A 26,529-nucleotide genomic window follows, 5' to 3' on the forward strand; every position below is an offset into this window, starting at 1 on the left:
GTTTCCTTCAGTTAACCATTTGGAAGGCAAAAGTCATTATTATCAGATTCTACCGAAAGACCCATACATTTATATTTAGTTCCAATACTTTAGGTGGCCATTGAAGACTTTTCACAACTTCTGTTTGATCTTGCAATGAGCTTCTTCTATAACCTCCTCAACAAAAATACTGCCTACTCGTTCCTCGGTTAATCTGCGAACATTTTCATTCGTGCTTTTGTGACTGGAGCAATCTAATGTTGTTTATCCTCCCATGCTGAAACTTTGAATCCTTGCAAAACTCTGCGGTCCACATCCAATATATTGTGCTGTTTATCTTTTCGTCCTGACTTGACTCATTCTGTTTTCTTCTGATCCTCCCGTTTTATCCAATTTAAAATTCTCATCCTTGTGTTAAAAATTCCCATTATGACTTTCTGCAGCATGATGGACCTTTTCCAGAATGTTCCACGTATTGTAAAGTTATTTTTCAGGAGATGTAACAAATGTAAGTCCAAATGTAGTTTTGTTTGAACACATTAATGCATCTCGCCTGTAATGTGCTAGACTTCTCAATGTTTATATTCCAACATACTGGACTCGATGTAGCTCAATTGGCTGGGTGGTTGCTGAGTGATGCCAACAGTGTGGGTTCAATTCCTGTACCAGCTGAGATTACCATGAAGGACTCTTCTCTCCCCTTTCCTTAAGGCAATGTGATGCTCAGATTAAATCAGTCGGCTCTTTATAATGAGAGAGCAGCTGAATTTAGGTAAGACTATGGCATCCATACCTTTACTTCCAATGTTCTCATAGCTATATATATCCAATGTGTAATATATGTACAGGCAGACTTTGTAAGTAATTAACTGCACATTTAGAAACAGTAATTGTTCTACTCCAGTAACACCATATCATGCTGAGAAATTGTCTTGTTCTGTTCAATAGGTGCAAGTCCATGTATCCAAACTGCCAGTAGTCTTCTCGTATCAACAAATTTATCAACTTTGAAGATTGCAGACTCCTGTGAGACCTTACCACAACAGGAAGAAATGACTGTTTTAACCAACCAACAAGCAGCTTCTGCACATCATGGTATGTATTGTGATGAACTGTGGAACATGTGTGTCCTTCAGAACAGAACAGGCTTCTTGTACCTTTTTAAAAACTAGTTAACCTAAGTTAACTCTCTCTAACTTTCCATTTTATAAAATGAGTAATCTAATTCCATCTTGAGTGTCATGATTAAAATATAATCCAGCGTTCACCTTTCTTTTTCTTTCTTCATCTTTTCCTTTTTCTTTATTCATCTTTTCCTTTTTCTTTATTCATCTTTTCCTTTTTCTTTATTCATCCTCACTCTCCATTGATTACCCATCCTTAATTTGCCCACAAGGCAGTTAGGAGTTGCTATGGGTCTGGAGTCTCATGGAGGTCAGACCAGGAGCTGTTACACCGATGTGAACCAGAAGGGTTTTCCTGGCAATAGACGACGACTTCATGATTATCATTAAGGTCTTATGCTGAAGATGAATCTTCAAATCAAACATGAAAAATCCCAAGTCATGTCCTGTATATCTACTGACTTTTTTTGGAGATATGGCAACAAGTTTGATGGGACTGAAGGATATATAATTAAAGTAGATGGATGAAGGGATGTCAGTTAGTGTAAATAATGCACTTTATTACTGTTATGCTGAAACATCTATTTATATAAAAAAAAGTTCATTGGCAAAGGTAGAATAAGAAAAGGCCTTGGTGGCTATAGCCAAAAATTTCATTTGAAATCGAGTTTATATCAAAACCCTTGTCAACAGTGATATTTGACAGTCTCGGACTAATTTGTCTGATTTTCATTTGAATTATTGAACGTAACTGAGTTAGTCTGTCTTCTGTACATTGAGGAATTGAGGAGTTTGAAGTTTAGTTTTAGCAAAGTTTCCTGACATTCCTACATATGCCTCTTGGTCATAAAGAGCAATGGTAAAATAGCAAATTACTGCAGATGCTGGAACCTGAATTGAAAACAGAAAATGTTGGCGATCACAGCATCCATGGATGCTGCCTGACACACTGTGATCTCCGGGATTTTTTGTTTTTAGAACAATGGTATTGCTGAAGAAAGGTACATGCTGTTGAAAGTTTTCATCTTGCACTCATCAGGACAGGTGCAAGAATACCAAATTTCAAAGGAAGTAACAATTCATACTGCATGAGGAAAGGGGTAGGGACTGGTTCACAAGTGAGTGGTTGGCCATGCAACAATGTGAGATGACTGTGTACTGTTCATGGTGCTATTTAGTTTTTGAATGCTAACTGATCTAATGGGTAGAATCAAAGACCAAATAACATGGTTTACTAAATTACACCGTGAATGATTCACAGTAGCTTTAGGGATCAAAGATTTAGTTCAATTCTTCTAACTAAGAAACTTACACATTTGAGCAGATGTGAAATAAAATCAGAAAAAGGCCAGTTGCCTTTTTGTTCAGATTGTGCTGTTTACTTTGCATAATGTACTTTAAAAACTCATTTTGTGTAAGTGTGTATTTTAGTTTTCGTTTTGCACCCTTGAGTTGTATTGTGCATCATCACTGCTGAGAAGTTGAAGGCAGCAGACTCCCAAGATTCTTGTAACCACTACTTAAATGTTGTATAAGAATGGCCCACAGTGTTTCTCATTATAGGAAATACTCTAGCTTCTTTTCTCGATATTTTCCATCACACAAGCGATCTGATGCAAACTTTCAAGTGCAACCATAAGATGTAGGAGTAGAATTAGACCATTCAGCCCATCAAGCTTGCTCTGCTATTCAAAGAGATCATGGCTGATCTGATCAACTCCCTTAGACCTTTATCCTTAATAATCCTTAATTCCCTAACTGGTTAGAAATTTGTCTGTCTCAGCTTTGAATATACTTAACAGTCCGGTGTCGACAGCCCTCGTCGGTTAAAAAGATTCTACAGATTCACTACCTTCTGAGAGAGAGAGAAAGGGTCCTCCTCATCGCTGTCTTAAATAGTGACCTCTTACTCTGTTTCCACGTATGGAAGAGTCTAAGACCAGAAGGCATAATCTCAAACTGTCCACATCTACCCTGTCAAGCCTCCTAAGAATCTTCTTTATTTCAATAATATCTCCATTCATTCTTCTAAACTCGGATGTATTATGTACCTGCGTAAGCATCTTTCACAAATTCAACATTAACATTTCTTTGCAGTACCTTCTAGCAGTACAAGCACACTGAAGTCCATCATGAAAAAGAAAGATAGCCCTAGAAAGCACGAAACAAATGGCACAAAGAAGAACCTTCAGTTTGTTGGTGTAAATGGCGGGTGAGTGTACAGCTTTCATTTCAAATTCGGTGAATTGTTGTGACGAATCACAAATAACAACAATGAACCTTTTTTATTTTAATTTTCTGATATATGCCCCATTGCAAAACTCTGATAAAGATGGTTGGTTCGTAAGAAATCAAAATGACTACTTCAATAGTTCAGAATTTCAGAAGCATGAAAAGCTGAGAAAATTCAGACTGCTGGATTTTGCAAAAATAAATTGTAATCTCAATACTAAAGATAGTCACGGATAAATTTGCCATGTGGAAAATATGGTGATAGTTTTTTTTTATTACATTCAGTCTCATTGAGTAGAATGAAAATAACTTCAGAGAAAGATAATGTAAGATCTCAAAGTGTAGAGTTTGTGGCTAGTATGATTGTGTTCTGAATTACGTTTATTATTTGAGTTTATACGGTGCTCGTGTAAACGCAAAAGGCTAGAACTGTTAGTCACTGTTACATTGTTTGTCCCTTTAAGGTAGTGTTGACAGTACCTTTGGTTTATGTTCACAGATCACATATGCATGTGTGGTCTATGCTCATAAGCCAGAGGTACTGAAAACGTTACCTTAAATGTGCTTCTGAGGAAGGAATTATTATTTGCAATGTAGCCTGTCAATCCCCTTATTGAGCACTTCCATTGGAGTGGACTGTCCACCTCTCTACCTCAGTTTGGAAGAAAAATAAGCCAATTGTTTGAGCTGTTAATTCAAATGTATGAATGTTAAAACTTAGTCATAGAGCTGTACAGTGTGGAAGCAGACTCTTCGGTCTGGTCAGACTGCATTTGGAATATTGTGAGCAGTTTTGGGCCTCGTACCTAAGGAAGAATATGTGGTCTTGGAGAGGATCCAGAGGAGGTTTAGAAGAATGGTCATAGGGATGAACTGCTTGTCATATGAGGAGTGGTTGAGGACTCTGGGTCTGTACTTGATGGAGTTTAGAAGGACGAGGGAAGATCTCATTGAAACTTACAGAATACTGAGAGAACTGGAGAAATAGAGTGGACATGGAGAAGATATTTCCTCTAGTTGGAGAGACTATGATCCGAGGGCAGAGCCTCAGAATGACAACCCTTAGAACTGAGATGAGGAGGAATTTCTTCTGCTAGAGGGTGGTGATTCTGTGGAATTCATTACTGCAGAGGGCTGTTGAGGCCAAGTCATTAAATGTATTTAAGACTGAGATAGATAGGTTCTTGATTGGTAAGTGGATCAAAGCTCACAGGAAGAAGGCTGGAGAATGGAGTTGAGAAACATTATCAGCCAAGATTGACTGATGGACTGGACTCGACAGGCCAAATGGCCTAATTCCGCATCCTATATCTTATGGTCTTGTGACTTTATGAGAAGGAAAAGATGTACAGTGAGTTAGGCTCCCCTATTGACAAATTGGTTAGCCCCACACCAGACATTGGGATAATACCCTGAGATCCCGGAGTATATTGAAGCCCAGGTGTACGATAGTTCTTCCTGATAGTTCCAGGAAGAAGCCATCTGCAGCTTCAGTGTAAAAGTTGAAGTCACAAGTGACTTAAACCTACTGAAATGTTGGACACTGGGATCACAGTTTATTATACTAGTGGTGTTTTGGTTACCGTACCAGGAATGTGTTTTGGGTGATTTGCAAAAGTTGTTGTATTTCTTTTCAATTTATCAAAGAGTTTTGGGATCAGTAGGATTGTACATTTATTGCATATTTTAAAAACTCTTTGAATTTGTATTATAAGTGGTCAGCTTGGGTTATTTTATTTTAATTTCTTTGGTCTTAGCTTCCATTTTATTATTAAAGCAAACTCTGCAGCATTGTGAGCTTATGTTTCAGAGAGGGACCAATTTGTTACAACCAAAACAGATCAAAATGAAATCTATTGAGCCAGGTTCCTTACTTGGCTTCTTACTTGTCCAGTAATAACATCAGCTGGGGTTATAATAGTTGATGCAATGTGCGATTTTATTGGAGATTTAGTACACGCGTGAGCATTCCATAAGGGGGAGGCGATGGCCTAGTGGTATTGTCGCTGGACTGTTAATCCAGAGTTCCAGATAATGTTCTGAGGACCCAGGTTCAAATCCTGCAGCAGCAGATGGTGGAATTTGAATTTTAAAAAAATCTGGAATTAAGTATCTAATGATGACCATGAATCCATTGCCAATTGTTGGAAAAACCCATCTGGTTCACTAATGTCCTTTAGGGAAGGAAACTGCCATCCTTACCTGGGTCTGGCCTACATGTGACTCCAGACCCACAGCAATGTGTTGACTCTTAACTGCCCTCTGGGCAATTAGGGATGGGCAATAAATGCTGCCTGGCCAGTGACGCCCTCATCCCGTGAGTGAATGAAAAAGAAAAGAATTCCAAAGACAGCAACTTCGCCAACAGTAACTTCAGCTTTTTCTCGGGGTGTTGGTTGCTTGTGTGACCACATTTGCTTTTATGACAGATTGATGCACGAGGGTGAAGGTGTGTGCAGCACTTGTGGCAGATCATCTTGTTGCAGTTGTATTTCTGAGCGAGAATGCAGAAGGAGGGGTCCAAAACACTGCCAGTCAGACGCAACACTACATGGAGAGTCACTCTCTTTCTGACTGTTGCAGTCAGACAGGGTATGGACATCCTCCAGTTGCTTCCCAGCAAAGATTAAACGCTCCTGTCTTGCGGGGGGAGTCCCCTCCTTGCCCTGGACCTTTTGCCTCACGTTTCTGATGGTGTCGCTGGGCTCCACCTCCAAAGTGATGATTTTCCCAGTCGGAGGCTTCACAAAAATCTGCATCGTGCCAATGCGCGAGGCCCTGAATCAGAAACAGGAGACCTTGGAGTGTGTGTCCACAGGTTCCTGAAAGTAGCAAAAAAGGCAGATAAGATGGTCAAGAAAACATATGCAATGCTTTCCTTTATTGGAGGAGCTTTAGAATAGGATCGCTGTCTCTATATAAAATATCGCCTAGACCAAAGCTGAAATTTTGTGTACAGTTTTGATCATTGCATCACAGGAAAGACATAATCGCTCTGGAGAGAGTGTAGAGGAGATTTTCAAAAACGTTACCAAGGTATGAAATTGTAGCTATGAGGACAGATGGGTGGATTTGGGCTGTTTTCCTTCGAACAGAGAAACTTGATGGTTGAGTTAATCAAGGTGTGCAAAATTCAGAACAGCCTAGACAGTGTCGACAGAAAGGCATGCTTTCCCTAGCAGAGATGTCAATAACTGGGGAACCAATTTAAGGTGATCATCAGAAGGATCTGAGGGGACATGAAACATTTTTTCTCACCCAGAAGGTGTTGAGTATCTTGAATTCATTGTTGGGTTGATGTAATTCAACCAATTCTTTGGTTTTATGTGAGGAATGGGAGAGAGTCCCTGGGTGTATTGATGTTAGGGAAATGAACTTAGGATTTACCAAATCTGGTCTGGAGGAAATGATGAAGGGAGAAGAGAGAAAGAAGTTAGAATATTGCCGATAATTATAAGGAAGTTTGCTTGCAATGGATGGGGTAGTAAGCAGAGATCAGCATCTTTCTGATTGTGAAGAATGACTCAAGTGTAAACGTGCTGATAGTTGTTTCATTTTCCTTTCTGTGTAAAGTAGGTTAAGCAATTAATTTTTCTTACCCATAATTGCTGAGAATTTTCCAGTGTTTGGTGCATTACAGTGCCGCAGATACATAAAAATGTTGTACATATCCTTTTAGTTCTCAAAAGTTATGTTCATCTAACAGAACTTTCATTTCAAAACAGTTGGCTGTTTGTGTATTTTGGCACAATGTTTGAAAATAATTTGTACTTCCTGTGTACTGGACACTTCATTGTAGCATGCTTTTTGGCTACCTGCCAAAAATACTTTTGGCTAATGTTTATTGCATTTACCGAAAATTCATCAAGTGATTTTATTTTCTTAGGTATGAGACCACGTCCAGTGATGATTCTAGTTCAGATGAAAGCTCAACTTCTGAATCAGATGATGAATTTGAGGATCAAGAGTATTCTAAGAATGAAGTTGAGATTAATCATGAAATGCTGCCAGAGGGGCCCGATCTGTGTCGGACTGAAACCGCAAACATATTGAATGAGAAAGAGGTTGCTGTGTTGGGAGGAAGTGGAAAAGAAGCTGATAAAGTGGAAATAAGGGAGAAGTATAACCATTTTCATGAGAAATATACAATTTGTATGAAATGAAATTTCATGTACCGAAGGGAGCTAATAATCCTTTAGAAAGGTTATTCAAGACCCAAAGTAATCGTGTTTCTGATGTGCATCAGATGGTTCATATACCAGTAATTTTTAATTGCAGACTATAACTATAAAGTTCCTTCAGGTCCACTGCTAATACATTTGTTACAGAGTCATAGAGGCATACAGCACAGAAACAGACCCTTTGGTCCTACCAGTCTATGCCAAACATAATCCCAAACTAAACTAGTCCCACCTGCCTGCACCTGACCAATATCTCTCCAAACCTTTCCTATTCATGTTCTTATCCAAATGTCTTTTAAATGTTGTAATTGTGCCAAAACCCACCACTTCCTCAGGAAGTTAATTACACGCACAATCTACCTTCTGTGTAAAAATAAGACATTGCCCCTCATGTCTTTTTTAAATCTCTGTCCTCTCACCTTAAAAATGTTCCCCATAGTCTTGAAATCCCCCACCCTCGGGAAAAGTCAACTACCATTAAATCTATCTAAACTCCTCATTATTTTACAAACCTCAGTAAGGTTGCTTCTCAACCTCATTTGTTATAATAATAATCTTTTTCTCGAACTTATTAATCTGAGCTGTTACTTTAATTGCGAGATACTAAGAAAGAATTTGGGTGGTTTTTCCCTCAGACAGGGAAAAATATATACTGCCCAAGGCCATTCCTACTTCAGTGACTTGTTATTGTCAGAAAGTTGTGACCAAATTGCCTGCCTTCTGTTTAACTGGGGAATATTGAATGAGTTGGATTTGGTAACAGCAGAAACGGTTATGCATTTTTGCACTCAATAAAAATATTTAATTTTTTTTTTAAACAATAGGCATGAGTTAAGTGAGAAGGTGTTATCAGCTTGCAATATATTGAAAAAGCAGCTCAATGATCCAAAAGCAATGGCAAGCAAAGAAGTGGTAAGGTTAAGTTAAACATCAGTGTACTTCTAAGATGATTCAGAAAGTTTACAAAAGTGCAAGTTTAAATACATTCCAAGAGGAAAATGCCTGTGCATCTTCCATTGGTATCTTGGAGACAGTGAGGACTGGAGATGCTGGAAGCCAGAGTCAATAGATGTGAAGCTGGGAAAGCACAGCGGGTCAGACAGCATCCGAGGAGCAGGAAAGTCAACGATTTGAGCTGGCCTGAAACATTGACTTTCCTGCTCCTTAACTGCTCTCTGACCTGCTGTGCTTTCCCAGCTTCATATCTAATCAACATCTTCTATTGGTGTTGTTTCATCAATTATATAATGTAACAAAATATGGTGCATGTTTCTTGAAAATATTTAGAAAATGTAGATAAAATAACAGAAGGTGCTTTCAAAAAATTTGGTTTCAATTCACATTATAGCCCTTTTATGATGGTCTTCCTACAGAGTCCAACAACCAGGGGTGAATAGCAGTATTTATTATATGTCTAAAATTTTATTTGTACATCAGAGACTATGTATGTGGAACTTTAAGAATCTTAGGATCCCCACAGTGTGGAAACAGGCCATTCAGCCCAATGAGTCCACAGCATTCCCCCCCACCCCTGATACCTTAACCCCCTACCCTGTCCTTGTAACCTTGCATTTCCCATGGCTAACCCACCTAACCTATACATCGCTGGACACTAAGGGAAATTTAGCACAGCCAATCTACCTAACCAGCACATCTTTGGACTGTGGGAGGAAACCACAGCACCTGGCAGAAGCCTACGTAGACACAGGGAGGATGTGCAAACTCCACACAGACAGTCGCCTGAGGGTGGAATTGAACCCGGGTCCCTGGTGCTGTGAGGCAGCAGTGCTAACTACTGAGCCACCGTGCCACTGATGGGGCAGATTGTGTATAGGCAGTGGAGCAAATTTAAAAAATGTTGTCTATTTGAAAAATAGTGACTTACCTTTTGCATCAGGTTGTGGGATTGTTCAGAGAGTCTGTAAAACATTTATATTTATGGAACAGATTTTCTTACATTAATTTGATTCTTCTTTATATTGTTAAGATAATTCATCTGTGTGAAAGCTAATTTAAACTTTGGAGACCACTATTTTCATTCTTTTGTCAATTGCAGTTCATTGCACATGACGTGCTTCACAATTTAGTTATTGACACTTAGATTTTAATTGGATAGGTAAGAATTCCCTGAATAGTAACTGTATTACTATACTGTGCTCTATTCCAATCATAAAGGTAATCAAAATTATTATCCATTCGCTCACTGTCTTCATGTTCTCTCATGGTACTCTTTCATGGGATGTGGAAACACTGGCTAAGCTAACGTTTATTGCTTACCCTAATTGCCCCAGTGAGTGGCCTTCATGAACTGCTGCAGTCTTCGTGGCGTTGTCTGGGAAGGTTCTTTACGAAGTTTTCATGTCATTTGGCCCTGAAGCTTCTTGTCCCAAGTAGAGTTCTATGTTTCTTAATACAGAATTTTATGTGAATTTCGCAGAGACTTTGCCTAAATAATATTCAGCATGAATGGTTCCGTGTATCGAGTCAGAAGTCGGCAGTTCCCACCATGGTTGAAGCTTACTTAGCTGGATTCAGGGCAATTTCATCAGAACTCTTGAAATATGTGGTCAACATGGCAGATGGAAATGGAAACACAGCCCTTCACTATAGTGTGTCTCACTCAAATTTTGAAATTGTGAAGTTGCTTCTGGATGCAAGTATGTTGAATATCTTAATTCTTTGCATATTTGTATTAATGCTGCTGATGATATTTTCGGAAGTTTGGGTGATGTACTTTGTATGATACATGTCCTCCATTGCATCAAGCATCATAAGCATCAAGAAAGTCAACGTTATGGGACAGGGCACATCTCTGCCCTTGAACATACTAAGTAACACCGCATTGGAAGTGGTTAGCAAATGTTGTTACCTTGGGTCCACAGTAGCAAGCAACCTTGTCTTTTGATGAAAAACTTGGTAGATGCAGAGGGATTGGCAGGCGGTATGGTTAATGGCTTAAAGTCAGTATGCAGAAATATCAAGCTGACATTTCAAATTCTTTCATAGGATCTTTTTAACTCATTCTTGGAATGTGGGCATCACTGGCTAGGCTAGCATTTATTCTTAAGGCAGTTAAGAGTCGACTGCTGTGGGTCTGGAGTCACATGTAGGCCAGACCAGGTAAGGATGGCTGTTTCCTTCCCTAAAGGACATTAGTGAACCATTGTGGATTCAGCCAATATTTTATGTACATCTCTAAATGCCTGGGAGAAGGTAATGATGAGCTGCCACCTTGAATCGCTATAATCCTATTCATTTTGACGGTTTATGAGGCTTTGTTGACATGACTGTGAAGCATGGATAACATACAGCTACCAAGGAAGGAAGCACAATAATGTTCATCTTTCCTGTTTGTGGCATTTCTTTGAGAGACGACATCACATATGTAACAGTCCTCTGAAGGGCAAGTTGTCCAAGGTTGCTGACAGTCACTGAGCAAAATTCACTTTGTAGGCTTGGACATACTAACCGAATTGAAGACAGACACATCCCAAGGATAGCTTGTGTGCCGTGATATCCGGAAGTCCAGTAAAACACACAAAGAAATGCTTGCAAGCCTGACATGAACACCCTAAACGTTGATTCTTGCACCTGGGAAACACTAGCCAATGACGGAGGGAAATGATGACATTTAACTATGAGCCAGAATGCAATTCTCTGAGGGCCTGTGACAAATGAGACATGATAACGGTGCCAACACCAAAAACCACCACCCACAAACCTGATAACTACCTTCTACGTAAAACCTGTGGCAGAACCTGCCTCTCATAAAGGTTGGTTCAGTCATTAGCAAAAGTGCATCACATGAATCTAACCCATCCATAATGGATATGTGGTACATCTGTCATCTTAGGCAGGGGCAAGACTGCTGACGGTTAGATTTGTTAACGCAATATGTCATGGATGGTGAATAACAGAGGATCTCTTTCAAACATCTATACGTGTTTTGAAGAAATATCCAGCAGCAAATACGAATGATACAGTTTAAAGACATGCTGTTCCACTAATTTGAATATTTTAAAATACCAAGAAATTAATTTTAAATATTTTAGATAATTTAAGATACTTTTTTTAAAATAAAAACAATACAAGTTATTGGTTTCTGGTGTTTTGCGTAATTCATTGTTGTATCTCGCTCCAGATGTTGCTTCAGTGATTGAACACTTTTTCTAATGCTTACCCACCAGGTTTTACAGCATGAATATGTCCTGGATGACATTCCAATGTTAAGGAAAAAACTATTTAAATATCAAGAAGTCAATTTTCATTTTTGAGTGAAAAGTAACAGTATTGATGGAAGTTTATTAGACAGATTGATGAAAAGGCATATGCTGGCCTTTCTAAGCCCAACTATCCATTTCACTCTTGCGTCAGACGTGGCAGGGTAGCAGGAAGATAGAGAAAGGGAAATCCATACTGATGGAAGAGAAAAAATGTTGTTTTCATTCTTGAGAGGCTCGAGATACAGTGTGCATCTGTGATGGATTGCAAAATATTTTTGGGTAAAATTATTGGATTAGTGACAAATGTATCTTTTAAGGTTATCTACAAACTGTATTGACATCTGGTTTATCACTTACTGTTTATGCTTAATATTTGAAATTTACCTGAAATTTACCTGAAATTAGAAAATTTATTTTCTAAACGCAAGGGTATTTGGCCAGAATTTATTCTGTGATAAATGAAGGTTCATTATATTTTGCTTTGTTTTCAATGAGCTTTTGCGCTGTAAATTACAGATTAATTGCAGCATTGTGCCCTCAGTAGTTACTTGTCCAGCTTCTTAATCAATCAAATTGAAAATCTGTTCACGAATAGTGCAATTACATAAAACAAAGAACTGCAGATGCTGAAGATCTGAAACAAAAATAGAAATTGCTGGTGAAACTTCGCGGGTCTGGCAGCAGCTGTGGGGAGAAAGCAGAGTTAATGTTTCAAGTCCAGTTCTGAAGAAGGGTCGTTGGATCCGAAAAGTTAACTCTGTTTCTTTCCACAGAGGCTGCCAGACCTGATGAATATCTCCAGCAATTTCCCATTTTTGTTTCATGATTAGTGAAACTTGAAACAAACAGTACAAGGTAGAATGGTAAATTCAATTTCAGATCAGGCATCAAAAGCAAAATAGAGAGAGGTTGGATTAAGAGAAAGAAAGAAACAGTTCGGGGGCCGGGGGGAGAGAGAAAAGCTAATTGGTAAATTCTAGAAAGGTGTTGAAATGATACTTCACACTGAAGTTAATTTTCATTGCCAGAGAGATAATTAAGATGTGTCATGCTGTTCGAAAGATACTTAGACTGAAAAGTACAAAACCCTGGGAGAGGTTTCCATGGTGAGTCTAGTTCATATTTACTCTGTAAATACAGACATTTTAATGCTCATTCAGTTTATTTATTTGAGGAGCCAGATGGTGAGATGCCATTTTCGTGAACTGCAAACAGAGCAGCGTGTCTCCAACAGAAACGTCCAGGTTTTCATGTTTAATTACACTTTTCTCCCTGCCTGAAGTTACTGTTTGATTGAATAAATGAACATTATTAGCTTCTCTTTCATTTAACCTCATTGAAAATTAATCAAAAATGCACCTTCCGCTTTATTGAATAGCTGGCTTTGGAAAGAATGACATGGTGTAGCAGAGCTTTCTGTATTGGTTTGATGGTGTTTCAAGAATTAACGTTTTCTTTTTATTACAGACATCTGCAATGTTAATCAGCAGAACAAAGCTGGCTATACTCCCATCATGCTCGCTGCTCTTGCTGCAGTGGAAAATGAGAAAGACATGAAAATTGTGGATGAACTGTTTAGTCAGGGAGATGTAAATGCCAAAGCCAGTCAGGTTTGTAGCATCCCTTTTATATTGCAACAATTGTTTTGACAAATCGCTCAGTAACTTTTAATTTTAATCTTTCTATTCAACTCAAAACCCTACTTAATAGCCTGCCCTCTTTTTTGCTGTATTTACATTATACTTGTAGGTTGTGATGTGCAGTAATGTTAATATTCTAACCCACTCCTTTGGAGGCCAACAGCCCCATTCAGACCAGTGGAAGTGCTGTTGGTCATCATCCAATTGGAGCAACAGGAAAGCTCAGCAACAATTAGTGTTGTTGATGTGTCTGAACATGTTTTAATGCATCTGACCATCAAAGACATCCATCTCCAGTGTTTAAAAGTTCAATGACAAGGCTGTGTTATAGACAGGAAGGATTCTTACCTTCTCCACCACTGAGCTCCTTCATATCGTGTCAAGTTAAGACTCTGAACACTTGCCATGAGGGCACTTTCTCTCACTTGTCAGGGCCAGGAGTGATTCCCAGTGTCTTGTGGCACTTGCTCAAACTTTCGAATTGACATTGAGTCGCCCTAATTGTCCATCAACTGTAAAGAGTGACTCAGGTGGGAATGCAATGGGGAGCTGACCTGATGGACATCTTTCCAAATTTGCGCTCTCCCTGCCTCCAAAGCCACTTTCACTGATGAGCTTCCACCCTATTTCTTCCCCGCAGCTCCCTTTCCCACAAGCTTCTTTTATCAGCAAATTTGGATACATTACCTGTGGTCCTTTTATCTAAGTCATTTAACATAGATTGTAATAGCTGATGCCCTAGCACTGGTCCTTGTGGCACTCCATTAGTAATTGACTGCTAAAGATTAACAAAACTATTCTTACTCTCTTTTTTTCTGGATACATTCCTGTGTCGAGGCTAATACATTATCCCAACCCATGAGACCTTGTCTTATGAAGTCATAGAGTCATACAGCACAGAAAGAGACCCTTTGGTCCAACCATGCCAAACACAATCCCAAACTAAATAGTCCCAAACTGAACTAGTCCCACCTGCCTGCTCCTGGCCCATATCCCTCCAAACCTTTCCTATTCATGTTCTTATACAAATGTCTTTTAAATGTTGTAATTGTGGTCACATCCACCATTTCCTCGGGAAGTTCATTCCACATGCAAACCACCCTTTGTGTAAAAAAATAAAAAAATGCCCCTCATGTCTTTTTTAAATCTCTCTCCTGTCACCTTAAAAATATGCCCTACGGTTTTGAAATCCTCCATCCTAGGGAAAAGACACTACCAGAAACCCTATCTATATCCCTCATGATTTTATAAACTTCTGCAAGATCACCCCTCAACATCCTGCACTCCAGTGAAGAAAGATCCAGCCTCTCCTTATAACTCAAACCCTCCATACCCTAACTGTTCACATGGCACCTTAATGAATGCCCTTTGAAAATCCAAATTTACTGCATCCACTGATTTTTCTTATGTCTATCCTGCAGGTTACACTCTGAAACAATGTGGCAGATTTGTTGTGAACCTGTGCTGCCTCATCTAATCCTACTGTAATTATCCTTTTAATGATCGCCTCTATAATTATCCTGATGATGGGTGTCGAGCTGACTGACCTTAGTTTCCTCTCCCTGTCCCTTTCTTGTAGTAATTTTACATTGGCTACTTTCCAATGAGACCACTCAAGAATCTAGCAAATTTTTGACAATCACAACCAATGCATCCGCTCTGTCTCCAACCACCACATTTAGAACATTAACCTATAGGCTGTAGGTTCCATTAGGGTTTGGGTTAACTTAGGGTAAATTAACTGTTTTCCTCTAATACCTTTCCTTGTCTATTATGAGTTGCCTTAGTAGATTTGAGGGACAACTTAACTGTAGTGTTTAAAATGATTTGTCAGAGCAATTGTAAAGCAGCTATTTCTTCTCCTGGAAGAACCCAAAGCAAGGAGGCCCGCTCTTAAAACTAGAGGCTTTTCTTGCTCGGGAATTAAATCAGGAAGCACTTCTCCTTGCAAAGGCTACTGAAAATCTACCTTTCTCCCTCTCTTCTACAGACCAAAGAAAAGACTGTGTAACATGAGTTCATTGACATTTTCAGATTGTGATCAACAAATATTTATTACTTACAGATATTTGGGATTATGCATCAAAGGTGGGTAAGAGTTGAGATACAGATCAGCTATGGTTCAAATGACTGTCTGCATAGGCTTCAGTTAGTGTTCAGCTTGGGTTCTATCCATAATATATACATTGTCTGTTAGAAAGAAGATTTGGTTGCGTGATTTTATTTTTTTATTTAGCTTTCTCTTAAAATATATTTGCCTTCCTTTATTGAAATGCATCTTGCTAACTGATGGTCTAATTTTCTCAGTCTCCTCCACACTGTGAAACATTTAGCTCCACATAATTCCCCAGCAATGTTCTAATTAAGATGAAAATCTCATTTGAATTCTTGATCAAACATGCCACGCTGAAATGTGTTGAAACTCGAGTCCTCTGTCAAATTTCTGGAATCTTCTGCATTTTCTGGCATAGAATTGCTTTCTTGCAGTGCGTAACTCAGCCAATTGTATCAGGTCTAAGTTTTCCTGGTTGTGTATCTTTATGTTTTAGGCTGGTCAGACAGCACTGATGCTTGCAGTGAGCCATGGTCGGATGGACATGGTGAAAGCACTGCTCCTGTGTGGAGCTGATGTGAATATTCAGGATGACGAGGGCTCTACAGCACTAATGTGTGCAAGTGAGCACGGACATGTGGAATTACTTAAGCTGCTGCTGACCCAACCTGGGTGTGATTCCACTCTAGCTGACAGTGTAAGTTGCTATTTAATTATTTTACTGCAAGGTGTCAGTGTTTCTCAATTGCTTATACTGTACTATCTATAAGCTTTACAGACCATCTTTCCTCTCTGGATCAAGACGTAATTTATCTCATTGCTATACGTGATTGCACAGCACACGCTGACCTGATGATAGTGCATCAGATTCATCAGCTACTTCCCAACCAGTCACTGATTAATATTGGAAATGGGCTCAGTTGTGGAACATCCAATTACTTTTTTTTTGTTATCAATGATGATGTTGGAAAAGCAATTAATAAATATCAGCAGTTTCGATTTATTTTTATCTCCACGTCCGCACAAAAACCACAATAATTCCCCTCCCCTCCCCTCCTCCCAAGCTCATCATTGAGTGCATTCACAACAGAAGTAGCTGGGGTTTTATTTACTTTATGAATCAATCTTTCTGTGAACCAAATCAGAGTTGTGAAACGCATCATTTCAGTATTTCATGTGAGACATTTATGAATGAGGAATGGATGTTCATGATCTATTTGTGTTAAAAGAGAAGGTTTATGGAGTAAGTTTGAATTAGCAAATCGACAGATAAATTTATTCAGAATCAAAGTACTGTGGACTCTGGAAGCCTAACATAAAAATAGAAAATGTTGGCATATTCAGCCAGCCTGGTGGCAGCAGAGGAGAGTGGAACTGAGTTAATGATCCGAGCCAATGACTTTTCACCAGAAATTTGTGTTGATTTGCAAAACATTGCCGAGGTATAGTTTAGGCGATACAGCTGACTTTTGAACCAATACACCTGAAAGCCACTAAGATTCTCACACTGGTCTACTATCCTATGACTGGAAAGCATCCTTTGGACTTCAGGTAAGATGGTGATCAGGCTAGGTTGTGATGCCTTCCATAGAGGATTAGTTTGGCAGTCTCTGGCTAAGTTCTCACAAAGAGCAATCAGGAGTGAAATGGTAGAAAGCTTTCATCATCTATGAAACTGCATAGGTATTTCTGCTTTTGGTTTGAGGGAGAAATTTGAGGGTAATAGTAAATTACAATAAATGTGATTTGGATACATTCTGAAAATCAACAGAGAAAGCGTTTCTTTTATGTTAAATTGACAAAAATGCCCTAATAACTGAATTGAATAACACAACAGATATTGGCTACTGACAAGTTTACAGTGCTAAATGAAAATGCTCTGAAATCTATTGATTAGAAATTGTGATCACCTGTTCCCTAACTACTTTGAGGATCTATACATGTTATCTTCCTGTATTGCATGTTCTTGAGCTTGCCATGGGAAGGACTAGTTAAATGGAGACTTTATCCTGCCTCAGAATATAAATTAAGTCAGTATTTACTACAATTAGTAATACAATTTGTACACTGTTCACAAGATACTTGTGAGGAAGACTATTCATTTTGTTTAAATTGATCTATCCAGAACAATCCTAAATTTCTACCTTTTGTTACATCTATTTCTGAAATGATGGCAATGCTTTTGCTTTTTCCTTGAAGAATGTTCCAAAAGCAGCTGATTAGTTTTTATTATTACTCTGAACCGTGTCTATTTGCCCTATTTCTGTTATTTCACAGTAGTATTTTGGGTTAACTTTATTCTATACCATTTATGACCTTGCGTATCATCTCTCGGGTGGTTCCGTTCCTGGCTGATAGATCAAAGGTATTACACTAAATTATGTTCTGAAAATCAAATTATATGAAATGTTCCTATATTCTACATTTTATAAAGGATTTGTATTATAAACACACTAGTTATCTCTATGAATACATAACCTCTTGGAAAACCCAAAGAACTAGCATCAATCAGCTATGGAGAAGTGTACTTTTTTGCATCTTATTCAACAGTTCACAGGCCGCCTAAACTTACACTTAATTTCCTGGCAAGGGATAGCATCAAGCTTTTACCTTGCTAAAATCAGGTACCATTAAATGCTCAATAACTGGTGTTTGGAATTCATCGGAGAAAGAATGGTTTACATCTTTTTCATCACTTTGGTTTGTAATTTTTGCACTGTTCTGAGGCAACTACTTTATACCTCTGTCATAAAAGTATGGTTTGTATCATAGGAAATTCTAACAAGTGCACAACACTGGTTCAGTTTTATGTTGCATTCATGCACAGAGAGGGCACAATTCTTGACAAAGATATAAATGTCATTTCTGTTATATGGAACTCAGTATCCAGTAGCTCTGAGATAGTTCATCAGTTTTAGGAGATCTGCTCTTTCATAATATACATACAGGAGGTTTCGGTCGTGTAAATTGCTGTTCACAGCAAGGATTTTTGCAAGTATTAAAGTCACTGTGTTTCGTCAGACATTTGGACCGTTTTCACTCTGTAACCAACAGCCTGGCTATTGAATATGCAGCTGTCAGCTGCTCAGATATGGGTAACAAATACTTACATTGACAGAAAACTTATCTATAAATTTGAGACAGTCAAAGAGCATTTGGGATGTTAAACACCCTCTTTCACGTACCCCCACCCCCACCAAAATGGTTATTTCTGGTCCATTCTTCAGCAGATGATGTGCCCATATTTCCATGTATTTTGGTTTTACTAATCATGACACCATTTTGATGTAAATAAAAGGAATTTTTTAACAAAAGAACCCCTGGTATTTGTCAAGGAGTTCTTTCAAAATAAAAGTTGAGTGATTTTTTCCTGTAAACAAAGGTATGTCCATTTTGGACTCATTAAGTAATGAAACACAATTCCTTCTTTCATTCAGGATGGAAGTACAGCATTGTCTATTGCTCTAGAGGCGGGTCATAAAGATATAGGAGTCTTACTTTATGCTCACGTAAACTTTTCTAAAGCTCCATCACCCGTAAGTACATGTTTTTCTTTTAAATTAATAATACAATTTCATCCAGGCTAAAATGATACATATGCTCCAGTTTAAAGCGAAGAGCTGGACTTCAATGTAATATCACAGTTAAACACCTGATTATCTACATTACACTTGATTTTACAGCAGCCTGGGTATTTAAACTTTTTCTTCCGTCTTTGAACTCCAGCCATATCTAAGGGCAATGCTACTTGATATATGAGCAGCTTAGCCTGACTGATGCCATTTATTCCATTTGCCTTGTGATGGAAGTGCTTGAGTTTGATTCTTCCTATAACAGGACAGTAAGGCTAGTAACCTTCAATCTAGGAATTTCTGGGTATGGCTCTCTCACGGTTAGTTGGAATTTCACCTTGTCACACTGCACAACTTTATCAGTTACCTTATTGAAGACGATCCTACGCAGTCCAATGCATTTTACAGAGCAAATTCTTCATCTAATGCTGTACTTACTTAGCATTAAGTCATTTGCTATTATCTTAATTAACAAAATAGGAGTAAAATGTCCGAGTACTTTATTAGCACAGGGCTGAATGGAATTTGTGTATTTAAATATTTCCAAAATTGATTCGAACATTGAGCACGAATGGCTATATTAGATATTATTGCGAAACTACAGTTAGTTTAACTAACCACAGAATTGTTACAGTGCAGAAGGACGCCATCCAGCCCATTGTGCTAGCACCTACTATTCAAACAAGCATCATTCCCTAGTGCCAGTCTCCTGCTTATTTCCCCATATCCCTGTACATCATTACTATCCAAATAACCATCCACTTGAGTACCTGTATTGAACCTGTCTCCGCCACATTTCCAAACCCTAACTACTTGCCATGTGAAAACACTTTTTCTCATGTCACCCTTGTTTCTTTGGCACATTACTTTAAATCTATTCCCCCTTGTTCTTCCTTCGATGAGCAGGAACAGCTTCTCACTATCTAGTCTATCTAGCCCCACTCATGATTTTGAAAATCTATAAAATCTCCTCTCAGCCTTTATCGCTCCAAGAAGAACCATCGCAGCTTCTTCAATTTTTCCTCAAAACTGAAGTTTCTCATTCCTGGAATCATTCTGTAAATGACTTCTGCACTGTCTCTTTCTCTCCAATGCATTCACCTATTTCCTACAGTACTCCAGCTAAGGTTTCACACGTGTCTTACATTATTTGAACTCTGAAATAATAAAAGTAGACTTTCACTTCTTAAGATATATAATTGTTCAGGGCACCTTTTTCATTGAAAACACGGTACAGCCTATATTTGTAAATCTGTGTATTTGTCTTTTTAGGGTACACCCAGGCTAGGAAGGAAAACCTCTCCAAGTCCAACCAGGCGAAGCAAATTTGATTGATTCCTCTCTGCCGTTGACCCATCCTTTTTATTAAGCTGCTATGTATCCTTGTTAATATTGACAGACACTGAATGTAAACGTGTGCCTGAGCTCACCAGCAAAACTTTTTTTTTAGCAATAGTACAAAGAAGGTAGCTCTGCCAATCTACTGACCAGCAACTAAACTGGAAAGTGTTGTGGAGGCTGGCATTATAAAGTCTTCATCATACACTCAGCATGACTATCGCCTCATCCTATGCTGCAGTTGCAAGCTTTATTAGTCTCTGTTTTAAATATTGTCTTATCTCCTCGCCTTAGACCACAGCGAACACAGCACGTAGTTATTTAGCTTTCTCATTTTAATGCATTCATTATTAGTTGTAATCTACATTTTGTCTGTATAAACGTTCATTAAAACAAGTGTCATGATATTAATGGCATTATTTTAAATCTCTACAATGTATTTATAATATTTGAAATTATACAATTGAGTTGGTTACATTAAAATTTAAGTGTTGAGGGATGGCCCTTGTTTAGCTTTCCCTTAATTGCAGAAAGATATGTAACTTTTTTATATGTCAAACAAAATCATTTGTATCTGTTAAAAATTGAGTCATACAGTATTTTCAAACAATTTTATACATACCCAAATAAAGATGAATTTACATGAAGAATAGCATAATTTACCATTGAACATAGCTTTTTAATTCTTTTTAGAAATTGTGTACATCAACGTATCTAATTTGGTTTTAATGACATTTGAGGTATTGTTTGTATATCAACCTGTCTTTCAATTAAAGCCTGTACATGGTTTTTTTGTGCATATTTATAAAGACTGCAATCTTGTCACATTTAAATTTGTCACGTGTGTATTTAAAAGTTTGAAGTGCCTTAGATCCTTGCCATATTTTCAGAATAAAAGCTACATGATGCTAATTCTCTGTCTGCTTCTATTATCAATGCCATTTTATAATTCATATTAGAATCTGTTTATTTTTGGATTTTTATGCTGTTCATTAGACAGAATTGGAGAGACAGGACTGAGCAGTTTTTAGCATTGGCTAAAAGGCTCATTCAGATTTCCCTTCAGTAGCATGGAGACAGTCTTCAGCACCTGTTGCACATAATTCTGATTTGATTTAGATAACAATGCATCCCACATCTAGGTCTGTTTCAACCAATGCTTAGGTTAAGGAGTGACAAATCTGTCACTGTAAAAAGGTTATTTTGTCCTGGGTTTTTTTTTGAAGAGAGATTGTAAAGACAGAGATGCTGAAGAGTCTAGGGAACTAGAAAGCTAAAACAGTTTAACAATGGAAGGGGGGTGGCCAGTTCTCCCAGTTCAGGTTTTCTTTTTTTTAGCTGTAGCCATCATAAGATGTTTTGAGCACCAGAAGAGTTGCAAGCTTCAGTAAAGGATTCCTTACTGACTTTCTCTGAAATCTCTCTGGATGTTGTTTCCTCCTGCCTATAAGAAACTGTGTTTAATGCAGCTGGAAGTTCCCTATCTCTGCATCATGGACCAAACATAGCAAAACTCCCCTGATCCCCTTAGCTCCCTCTGCTGGTATTTGCTGAGATGCATTAAGTTATTTCCCTTAGAACATAGAACATTACAGCGCAGGACAGGCCCTTCGGCCCTCGATGTTGCGCCGACCTGTGAAACCAATCTGAAGCCCATCTAACCTAAACTATTCCATTATCATCTATATGTTTATCCAATGACCATTTAAATGCCCTTCAAGTTGGCTAGTCTACTACTTTTGCAGGCAGGGCATTCCACGCCCTTACTACTCTCTGAGTAAAGAACCTACCTCTGACATCTGTCCTATATCTATCACCCCTCAATTTAAAGCTATGTCCCCTCGTGTTAGCCATCACCATCCGAGGAAAAAGGCTCCCACTGTCCACCCTATCTAATCCTCTGATCATCTTGTATGTCTCTATTAAGTCACCTCTTAACCTTCTTCTCTCTAACGAAAACAGCCTCAAGTCCCTCAGCCTTTCCTCATAAGACCTTCCCTCCATACCAGGCAACATCCTGGTAAATCTCCTCTGCACCCTTTCCAATGCTTCCACATCCTTCCTATGATGCGGTGACCAGAACTGTACGCAATACTCCAAGTGCGGCCGCAGCAGAGTTTTGTACAACTGCAACATGACCTCATGGCTCCGAAACTCAATCCCTCTACCAATAAAACCTAACATACCGTACGCCTTCTTAACAACGCTATCAACCTGAGTGGCAACTTTCAGTGATCTATGCACATGGACACCGAGATCTCTCTGCTCATCCACACTACCAAGAATCTTACCATTAGCCCAGTACTCTGTATTCCTGTTACTCCTTCCAAAGTGAATCACCTCACACTTTTCCGCGTTAAACTCCATTTGCCAACTCTCAGCCCAGCTCTGCAGCTTATTTATGTCCCTCTGTAACCTGCAACATCCTTCCGCATTACACAACTCCACCGACTTTGGTGTCATCCGCAAATTTACTAACTCATCCTTCTATGCCCTCATCCAGGTCATTTACAAAAATGACAAACAGCAGTGGCCCCAAAACAGATCCTTGAGGTACACCACTAGTCACCTTGTCAAGAACGAAGCTGCAAGCTTTGATTCCCTTGCCTAATATCTATCTACTGCTGCCTTAGAAATATTCAATAACTCCACATTACAGACTTCTGCCACAGAGTTTGCACAATCATTTTCTTCACCTCTGTTCTAAAAGAGCCACTGCTCCTCTTAAACAGTGTACCCTGGTTCTGAATTCATCCACGTGGAAACATCATTTCCATTTCCCACATCAAGGCCATTCAGGATTCTATACACTTCAACCAAGTCATCCGTCACTCTTTTAAATAACGTGTAAACAAGCCCAATTTGTGTAACCTTTCCTCAGAAGACTAACTACGCATTTCAAGTAGTTCAAGTACTACTCTGTACTGTCTGTGTGGAGTTTGCACATTCTCCCCATGTCTGCGTGGGTTTCCTCCCACAGTCTAAAGATGTTCAGGCTAGGTGGATTGGCCATGCTAAATTGTTTGTAGTGTTCAGGGATGTGTAGATTTAGTGGGTTATAGGGAAATGGGTCAGGGTGGGAAGCTGTGAGAGTTAGTGTGGACTTGTTGGGCTGAAGGGCCTGTTTTCACACTGTAGGGATTCTATATTCTATACTCATTTCAACTAGAGGGGAGCCAAAGGCCTAGAGGTATTATCGCTGGACTGTTAATCCAGAGATCCAGGTAATGTTCTGGGGACCTGGATTCGAATCCCACCATGGCAGATGGTGGAATTTGGATTCAATAAATATCTGGAATTAAGAGTCTAATGATGACCATGAATCCATTGCCAGTTTAGAAAAACCCATCTGGTTCACTAATGTCCTTTAGGGAAGGAAACTGCCACCCTTACCTGGTCTGGCCTACATGTGACTCCAGACCCACAGCAAAGTGGTTGACTTTAAACTGCCCGCTGGGCAATTAGGCAATAAATGCTGCCTAGCCAGCAACACCCTCATCCCATGAATGAATAAAGAAAACAAAAATAATTTCCTGTATTTCCCTGAACTGTCTCCAACACACCTATGTCCTTCCTTAAATAAGGACACCAAAACAGCATGTGGTATTTGTGATGTTATCTCACTAATACACGAAGCATGACATCCTTGCTTTGGTGTTCAATTTCCCTTGTAATAGTAGTCTCCGTTTAATAATACTTTCCTTTTTATCCTTCCAGCCAAAGTGAGTAAGTTTTCCTTTTCCCCACATAACATTCCATCTGCCACATTTTTGCTCACTCATTCAACCTATTTATGTCCATCTGTATTCTCTTTATTTCTTCTTCTTAGAGTCACACACCACAGAAACAGACCCTTTAGCTAAACTTGTCTATGACAACAAGGTTTCCTAAACTGAACTTGTCCCATTTGCCTGTGTTTGACCCATATCTAAACCTTTTCTATCCATTACTTCTCTAAATGTCTTTTAAATGTAATTGTACTCACCACATGCTTTCTTACCTAATAAAAACCAAACAAACTGCGGATGCTGTTATTCAGGAACAAAAACAAGTTGCTGGAAAAGCTCAGCAGGTCTGGCAGCATCTGTGAAAAAAAAATTAGAGTTAATGTTATGGGTCCGGTGACCCTTCCTCAGAACAGTTCACAGATGCTGCCAGACCCGCTGAGCTTTTCCAGCAACTTTTGTTTTTGTTGCTTTCTTACTTACCTTTGTGTCATCTGCAATGCCTTCACTCCCCTCATTTCAAGTCATTGATGTATTTTATCCAAAGCTGACCACCCAGCGCAGCTGCATTGAGACTCGACTCATCACATTCAAAAGAACCAGCATTGATTCAGTGTGCCAAATAACTTCCTCCTGTGGTGCTCTATCCTGTGTTTCTATATGTCATTATATTTGTCCTATCAACCTATTTCTTATGTCATAGCGATGTGCTCTATGCTTCATAATTTAGCATTTAAAGACTCCTGATTCCTGATCAGGAAAAGGAGGAGGAATCTGCACAAGCTCAGTGGTATCAGGCAACTAAGGACCTGTTGCAGGAAATAAAATTCAGGAGAGTATTTTCCCTAATCTTCATGTGCCTCAACAGATCGTTCCCAAGTTTTACCAGTGACTATTGTTGCCACCTTGTGCTCAATCAATGAAACAATTCTCTAGCCTCTCCATACATGAATCATGCTTGAACATTAGTTTTTACTTAAATTAAGATTGTCATTTACATGGCAAAAATGTTATTTGGACATACTTGACAAAATAATAAAAAACACAATCTAAGTATGAGATGAAGAAGGGTCCCAACCTGAAACATCAGCTTTCCTGCTCCTCTGATGCTGCCTGGCCTGCTGTGTTCATCCAGCTCCACACTGTGTTATCTCTGACTCCAGCATCTGCAGTTCTTGCTATCTAAGTATGAGATCTTGCTTGTTTGCCTTCAGTTTCATTAATGTCATATGAAATAAATTGTGTTTACCTCTTAGAACAAAATTATAAGTTATGTTAATGTTTAGGTCACATTAAAAACACAAATACAAGTATTTCTGCTATAACACATGTTTCGTTAATGTGAATTGTCGGTAATGCAATTGATGAACAGTGGACACTTTTTGGATAATGTGAACTTTCTACTGTACAGTATAGCAATTTTCTATGGTGATTTCCCTATAAACGCAATTTTCGAGGTCGCACAAGAATGTAACTATAATGTTATAGGGAACTACCTGTTATCATAATTTACTTGTTTCCATGGAAGATCGGTTATTTTGTTTAACTTTAGATCTGTACACAGATTTTTACCAACTTGCAAAATGCATGCAGTGTAAAATATACAATGTGGAAATCCGAAGTTCTTATATCACCTTGGGAACTTGTCACTGAACATTTAATTTATTAATTTAAACCCATTCTTTGCTTCTGCCAGAATTGTAATAAAAAAATTCAAACAAATAGTATTTGTCTCATTTGTACCTGACTACACACATCTCGGCCTAAACATTATCAATTTTACTAATTACCACTTTCCCCCCCCCAACTATCTTATTTAAATGATTAGTTTGGTGCAGCTACACTTGATTTGTTGGTTGACTTATCTCGGAACTTCATTAAATAGCTCAGGAAATCCCTCATTAAACATAAGTCAACCAACCAACCTGCACTTTGTAGTCCAGAAGATCAAGGGTTCATATCCCACTCCAGTGACTTGAGTCATAATCTAGACTGACAGTCCTTATTAAGGGAAACTTACAAAGAAATGTAAAAATGGCTTGAACTACTACTGCATGTTCGCATTTACTATAACATTTTAATTTGTTTTTAAACCCCACCAGAACTTTCCTTTTGGTTATGAATTTTGAAATTCCAAAAATGAAGCACTAGTGCTGTACAATATATGTAATTGGGGAAAAATCCTAATATATGTAAGTAAAAGTAAAGTTCACAAAATATGACCGGACCATAGGGGTGTTCGTCACCAGAGATAACTGGTGGTGGAGATAACTGGTGGTGGTTTAACCTGAGGGTCATGAGGCCTCTGGCAAGGGGAAAGATTGAAAAAGAGAGTCCTTCGTGGTTATCTCAGCTGGTGCAGGAATTGAATCCACACTGTTGGCATCACTCTACACTGCAAACCAGCCATCCAGCTAAGTGACCCTCATTTTACAAAAATATGTACTGCGTAGGGGAACCAT

General features: G+C 38.7%; 1 protein-coding gene and 1 pseudogene across 6 annotated transcripts in view; one reads left to right on the forward strand and one right to left on the reverse strand.

Annotated features, from left to right (window-relative positions):
* kank1a (KN motif and ankyrin repeat domains 1a) overlaps positions 1-21,262 on the forward strand; it is a 238,018-nt gene extending 216,756 nt beyond the window's left edge. For 4 of the 6 annotated variants that reach the window (XM_048594926.1, XM_048594925.1, XM_048594924.1 and 1 more), the window contains 9 exons: positions 928-1,074; positions 3,201-3,315; positions 7,222-7,455; positions 8,341-8,428; positions 9,954-10,173; positions 13,207-13,349; positions 15,929-16,129; positions 18,870-18,968; positions 20,277-21,262. In XM_048594926.1, coding sequence (XP_048450883.1) covers positions 928-1,074; positions 3,201-3,315; positions 7,222-7,455; positions 8,341-8,428; positions 9,954-10,173; positions 13,207-13,349; positions 15,929-16,129; positions 18,870-18,968; positions 20,277-20,339 — 1,310 coding nt within the window. In that variant the 3' untranslated portion in view covers positions 20,340-21,262. Of the gene's footprint in view, positions 1-927; positions 1,075-3,200; positions 3,316-7,221; positions 7,456-8,340; positions 8,429-9,953; positions 10,174-13,206; positions 13,350-15,928; positions 16,130-18,869; positions 18,969-20,276 lie in introns of those variants that run through there. The other 2 variants (XM_048594927.1, XM_048594928.1) reach the window with 2 other exon arrangements.
* LOC109936474 lies at positions 3,836-6,094 on the reverse strand (annotated as a pseudogene).
* Positions 21,263-26,529: the final 5,267 nt, after the last annotated feature.

The sequence above is a fragment of the Rhincodon typus genome, chromosome 3 (assembly GCF_021869965.1).
Source record: "Rhincodon typus isolate 14 chromosome 3, sRhiTyp1.1, whole genome shotgun sequence".
NCBI lineage: Eukaryota > Metazoa > Chordata > Chondrichthyes > Orectolobiformes > Rhincodontidae > Rhincodon > Rhincodon typus.